A 5,969-nucleotide genomic window follows, 5' to 3' on the forward strand; every position below is an offset into this window, starting at 1 on the left:
GAAGGCAGCCCTGCTAGGAGGCTGGGATCCCTTGTTCAGGCTGTTCTGGACTGGTCAGGCTGGGAGGTACGTAAGACACTTCCAGAGTCCTGATAAATGATCATTTGCTAACAAACTCTCCCACTGGTCAGCAGGAATGTTGGTGACCTCTGCTCATTGGCCAAGAGGAAGGCTATCCTGAAATGCATGTCCCAGAAGTGCATGCACACGAGTGTACACACACTCGCACACACACAACAGCTGCACCCTATGCCATTGTGGCTTTAATTTGCATTGTCCAAATGGCTAATGGTGTTGAATATCTTTCCACAGGCTTATTTGCCATGTGTACCTCCTCTTCTGTAAAATACATTTTCCTATCTTCTGTCCATTTTCTAAGTAGATTTTTTAACTTTGGCTATTGCATTTTGAGAGTTATTTTTATATTTTAGATATTAGCCTTTTGTCAGATATGTGTTTTGGAAATATCTTCTCCCAGTCTATAGCTTGTCTTTAAATTGTCTTAAAAGGACCTTTCTCAGGGCAAAAGTTTTCAGTTTTGATGAAGTCCAATTTATCAATTTTTCCTTCCACAAATTATGCTTTTGGTATCATATCTAAGAGTTCCTTTCCTAATCCTAGATTCTGAGGATTTTCTTGTGTTTTATTTTAAAAGTTTTATAGTTTTATGTTTTACAGTCAAGTCCATTATCCATTTTTTTTTTTTTTTACCATGTGTGAAACACACTGAGGTTTGCATTTGCTATGGGTGTCCAGCTGCTCCAGCCCCATTTGTTGAACAGGAATCTTAAATATTTTTGAAAACCCTAATCAGCCATTTTTAATACTAATATATGATAACTCACTTATGGTCACTTGTAGGTTTGTTTCTTTTGTCTTTTTCTCTTGATCCTGATTTTTGGGGCTATACCTTTTAATATGTGTTTGGATACTGGACATTACAAATCAACCATCATAGTGGCTATTGATAATATTTTCCTTCAGAAAATGTTTACCCTATCCTCCATCAGTGAATGCGGAATAGTAGACTTCTTTATTTTTGTCAGGGGCCGAATGCTTTGAAACTTAGTTTCATGTTTTGAAGGGACCCGTTCGCCTCTTGCGTACACGCCCACTTTCAGAGTCTAGCTTTCCCAACCAATATCCTGGAGTATTTACCAAGGCTTATCTTCCTGTGTGGGTCAAAAACTCCAATTTTTATTTCCCCAGCATCCACCTCTCTAATCAATTGCATTTCAGATACTTTCTGCTTGGTTTCTTTGTCTTTAGCCCAGTGCTGCATAAGGGTGTTCTGGAGGGTAGGGAAGAAATAGATGCAGGATGTTTGTTTGACTTTTCTGCACCTCCCTACTTTCAGGTCTCTGAATCCTTCACATTCTATTTCTGCATACTCAGACTCTAAGTATTGTCTCCTCTGTCCCACGATGTTGCTGAAAGCTCTCCCAGACTTTGAGGTCATCTTCAGCCAAGCGTCTGCAGCCTCGCCACTGCTGTAGCTCACACATGCAGAGGGCCACCTGCTGCAAGACACAGGGCTCACCCAGCGCACCCCTTCTCTCCAGGACCCGAATGCTTAGGGCTTGCTCTTCTCATGCCTTAAAACAGCCTTTTTGTTTTGTTTTGTCCTTTGATGTAAGTTATTTCCAGTTGCCTTTGCCTGTACTGTTAGTCTGCTGTAGGTTGCTCTGTCATAGTTGAAAGAAGTCCTCCAGACTCTGTGTTTTAACCAAGGTTTGCCTGACTCTGAATTCCTTGATCTTTGTTCTAGCAAAGCTCACTATACAGTTTTCATGAAAACACACTTATAAATAAGAAAACTCTTTGATAAAAGATTCATGCACAAAGACAAACACAACTCATGCTTCACATACACTGCACCTAGGGTTTTCTATTTTTACTGCACGCATCAGGAAACAGCCACTCTGGATACTTTTGAGGTAATGGTCTAGGTTCTAATTTAAATACAAAAAGGAAACCACCATCACTACCTGGAGGGCCTGGCGTCTTCTGTGTCCTGAATGACACAGCTCCCCAGGCATGCAGAAAGAACCGCAGCCCCCTGGAGCTATGCCACCTGCCTAGGGCTCTGATCCATTTCTGCAGAATGGCTGCACCTCCATCCCTGCTGTATGGTGATGTCCTTGGAGTGCTTTACACCTTACATCTGTGGACTCTAATAAAGCAAGAAGGATGGAAGGGGTGTTTTAGCAGAGCCGCGTCTATTCACACCCACCCACCCACTTGGCATCTCTGTCTCAGGACTCCCAGCTTTCCATGCCTCCCTGCTTCCCCGGGAGTCTCTATGGGTTCTTCTGTCTGGCTCCCTTGGGATCTTACGTCTTACCACATGCTTACTTGTGTCGCCTGCTCCAGCCAAACCTCAATCACTGGAGATTCCTGAAACTCTCAAGGTCTCTCAGACCTCTGCTCCTTGGCAATGCCAATCAAAAGAGTCCTCTCTTCCTTCCTGCCTTTCTCTGGTCTGTCACACAGGTATAAGACACCACCTCAGGGAAGCCTTCCTAGATTCCTGAGCTGGGTGAGAAGGAGGTGCCTGTGGCTGGAGACCTACCCCTGCCCTCAGCCATGGCAGTCTCTGCCTGACTGCCCTTTATGCTCTGTTTATGTCTAGGCGTCTGGGAGTCCTTGCCTCTCTTGCAGGAAGCAGTCCTTACCGAGGGGTGGTGCTGCTGAAGTCAGCCCGAGTGCAAGCTTTCCAGGCTGAGCCATTGGCTCCAGGAAGCCAACACCAGCAGGGCCTAAGGAGACATGCAGTCTCATTTTAAAAGTTGGGCTGGGAACGCCGGCAGGGCTTCAGTGGACTGAAGGAGAAAAAGGGAGTGAGGACTTGGGATTTTCATCCACGGCATGGCCAAATACTGGACAGCAAATATGAGCCGGGCAGGTGCCTGGGTCAGGGCACACCAGCCTGGCTACAGCACCACAGCCCCAACTCCTTGTGCTCGGATGGGGACCCTGAGATACAGAGGGGGGTGCCCAGGCTGCCCCTGCCCTCGCCTCAGGTGTTGGAATCAGGTGAGGCCTGTAGGAGACCATAAAGCCACCATTTTGGGACTAGGACAGGATGATTCTGGAGAAGACGGGGAGGGTGAGGGGATGGGATCTTGCACTCAGGGGAAGCCGGGGAGAGATCTCATCGGAGCACCCAGCAGGAGATAGACGGCACAGTCAACTAGGCCATGAGGACAGGTTTTAATGAAGAGACTCTTCACAAAGGTGTGGGTGTAGGCACACCAAGGGACGGTGAAGTCTTCTAGGCCTCAGAACTTCGGGGCCCCAGGACCCAGGACGGAAGGAATCAGGGGAACGGGTCCGTGGAACCAGAGATGAGTGAGCTTCTTGACAGCAGCTGCGGCTTCTGTTCACTTCCGGAAGACGGCGGACTGCCCTGTTCCTGCTAAGGGAGAAGCAGTGGGGCGTTTCTACCCTGACCTCCCACCTTCTTGGCCTCCTCCCTGTCCCTCTAACCTCCTCCTGGGAGTCTCTCCTGGCCAAACCCAAGGCAGCTACACTAATGGCCCTTGTGGGTCAGGCAGGGCAGCAGGGGTGGAGGCAGGGTGTGCAGGGGACAGGGACAGCTGGGGGGAAGCGCACTCTGTAGTGAGGGTGGGAGGCCTGGAGTTTTGCCGTTTCTGTGTCCTGGGCCCCTGGCCCCACTGTGTCTGCACACGGGCAGGCTGATGTGTGGCCCTCCCGAGAGTCCTGGCCCTCCATCCCACTCTGCTCTGCAGGCCAAACCACAGGAGATCAGCGCTGGGGTTCCAGGCCCTGCTACTCCCAGGGCACACCCTGCTTTTCCCTCCTGGGGAACCCTAGAATCAGATCGGAGGCTCCTTTCTCAGTACCTTTACTGCCTTTTTCTTCCTGTGCCAGTAAAAGGAACATCTGGGCCAAGAAACAGGGTGGAGTCAGTCAGGGAGTAGGTGTGTCTTCTCTGGGGATGCCGGGGCTCAGAGAGGTCACTCACCCACCTCCAGCTATGGCCAGGAGCAGAGCACTGCTGAGACTCACAGCCCACCCAGAGGTCCGCCGGTTCCTGGCTGGGGTGTGAAACGGGGAGCCAGGTGTTTGGAGACCAGGCAGGGCTACCTCGGCTCACAGAGAAGGCTACCAGCCTTTCATTCTTTGATTTGTTCACCCATCATTTGTTTGCAAATACTTAACTGAGCCCTGCTGTGTGCCCGGCATATATCTAGACAAGCAAACAATCGTGGTGTGGGGTTCAAGGGAAATAGGACAGGACATGGGAGGGGAAGTGAGAGCGAGGATGGCTGAGAAGCCTCTGGGGTGGGAGGTGATCAGAGAAAACGTCTTAGGAAACGGGAGTCTGAGCTGGATGTGGAAACACAAATCGGCTGGACAGGGTGGTGTTCACTGACCTGGGCAGAAGGCGGGATCATTGCAGGAGAGAAGGCGAGTCTTGCAGTCGGCACAGCTGGTGACCTTCACTGTGGACTCTATGTCTATGGGAGGGGAGGCACAGGGGCTGGGGGTGCCAGGTGCCCTTCATCCCTCCCCCAGGCCCAGTCCCCAGGCGTACTCACCACAGGACTCATTGCAGGCTGCCGGGGAGGGTGAGAAGGTAGAGAAACTGAGGCGCTGAGGAGGCAGACAGAGCCAAGGGGGTCTGGGGTGCACGTAGGAGATGGAGCTGGGAAGGTGTTCACGGGCAGGGGTGGGGCTCCTGGGAAGGGCTGAGGGGGCTGCAGAGTGAACTCTGTGTGCCTTGAGTTGTGGGAGGGTTGGAGAGCTGGGCTATGTGTAGGGACTGTCCCCCACTCCTTACCCTTCTCCTTCAGCCCATCAGATATCTTATTCAGCCTCTCAGAAAAGAGATTCTTGTGCATGTGAATCTCTTCCAGAAGTACTGTTTTATCTGGGTAGAGCAGGAGGGAAGGAGTGTTCAGTGTTACAACTTGCTCAAGGTTGGGTTTTCAAACCCTTGTTTCTAAACCGGAAGTTTCAAAGAGCACACAGAGACAGACTGCATTCATCCCCCACCTTCACAAGACCTCCGTCCATGGCCACATGGGCCTCTGAGAATGCCTTGGAGGATGGGCCTTTGTCAACCCAAGCTCCAGGGCCCTGGGACTCTTGGCTTCCTCACCATCTCGTAATTGCTTAATGGCTTGGTGTACTTTAGTGAAGAATTTGGCTGTCTCTTCTTCCAAATGGTCACGATCTGAGGATGAAATACAGGTTGAAGGGAAGTCAAGGGAGTAAGATTTCAGGTCAGGTAAAGGGGCGAGATCCGATCCCTGATCTCCTGGCTATGCCTCACCAAGGTACCAGGGTTTGAGTAAATTATTATCCTCTAGAAATAGGGAGTGAATGCTTTGAGAAAGTTCTGTGGGTGGCCCCGGGCTACCCCAGAGAATCTGCAGGTCATAGTCTATCAAGGCAGACAGTTCCGGCCAGCAGCGAAGGCAGTTCTTCCCCTCGATGGCGGGCAGCAGACAGATGATCAGGAGAGGCAGCATCTTCTGGGGTCCTCCTACTGTGCCCCAGTGCCCTGCCTGGCAGTTCCAGGTGGAACACTGGTGTTCTGTCCCCCTGGTAACCACATTCTCTTGGCAGAACAAAGTGCATTCTGTAGGGCAAGGCAAGGGTCAGCTGTGGTGTCATGATGTGAACCCCAGCTTTGGCATTGGACCCAAGTGGGAGCCTTGGTATAGTTCCTCCTCTGAACTTGGAGTCACATGCTCAGCAGGGAAGGTCCTCATGAGGATCAGAGGAAAGGCTGCACTGCCTGGTGGTGGGTGCTCAGCCATCTTGATTGTGTTCATTTGGTGTGGAACAGTTTAACAGGAATGAAATTTGAAAGGCAGAAAACAGCAGCACAGTGAGAGGGTTAATCGAGTGAAGAGAATCAGAATCTCTTCACACTTTTCCACAAAGTGGCCAACCAAGGAGAAGTTAATGGAAATGCATGTTTTCACGGCCTGTGT

General features: G+C 50.4%; 1 protein-coding gene across 9 annotated transcripts; it reads right to left on the minus strand.

Annotated features, from left to right (window-relative positions):
- Nucleotides 1–3,194: 3,194 nt before the first annotated feature.
- Nucleotides 3,195–5,530, minus strand: TEX51 (testis expressed 51). 9 transcript variants are annotated; one of them, XM_074398685.1, is made up of 8 exons: nt 5,357–5,530; nt 5,129–5,203; nt 4,808–4,897; nt 4,566–4,583; nt 4,401–4,484; nt 3,993–4,061; nt 3,867–3,906; nt 3,195–3,418 (listed from the first exon to the last, which is right to left on the minus strand). In XM_074398685.1, the coding sequence occupies exons 1-7, from the start codon at nt 5,499–5,501 to the stop codon at nt 3,869–3,871; spliced, it is 519 nt and encodes a 172-aa protein (XP_074254786.1). In that variant the 5' UTR covers nt 5,502–5,530; the 3' UTR covers nt 3,195–3,418; nt 3,867–3,868. The 9 variants fall into 9 exon arrangements, with proteins under 9 accessions (XP_074254786.1, XP_074254784.1, XP_010340539.3 ...); XM_074398683.1 differs by having other exon boundaries at nt 5,303–5,530; XM_010342237.3 differs by lacking the exon at nt 4,566–4,583 and having other exon boundaries at nt 3,195–3,415.
- Nucleotides 5,531–5,969: the final 439 nt, after the last annotated feature.

The sequence above is a fragment of the Saimiri boliviensis genome, chromosome 5, assembly GCF_048565385.1.
Source record: "Saimiri boliviensis isolate mSaiBol1 chromosome 5, mSaiBol1.pri, whole genome shotgun sequence".
Classification (NCBI taxonomy): Eukaryota; Metazoa; Chordata; class Mammalia; order Primates; family Cebidae; genus Saimiri; species Saimiri boliviensis.

Excerpts from the sequence above, each read along its gene's own strand:
- TEX51 (XM_074398679.1), bottom strand. The coding sequence starts at position 5,501 with ATGCTGCCTCTCCTGATCATCTGTCTGCTGCCCGCCATCGAGGGGAAG. Across the intron at positions 4,485-4,807 it reads TGATGGGCTGAAGGAGAAGG|ACATAGAGTCCACAGTGAAG; the intron begins GTAAGGAGTGGG and ends CCCCTCCCATAG. Across the intron at positions 4,062-4,400 it reads TGATCCCGCCTTCTGCCCAG|CCAGGAACCGGCGGACCTCT; the intron begins GTCAGTGAACAC and ends TTCACACCCCAG.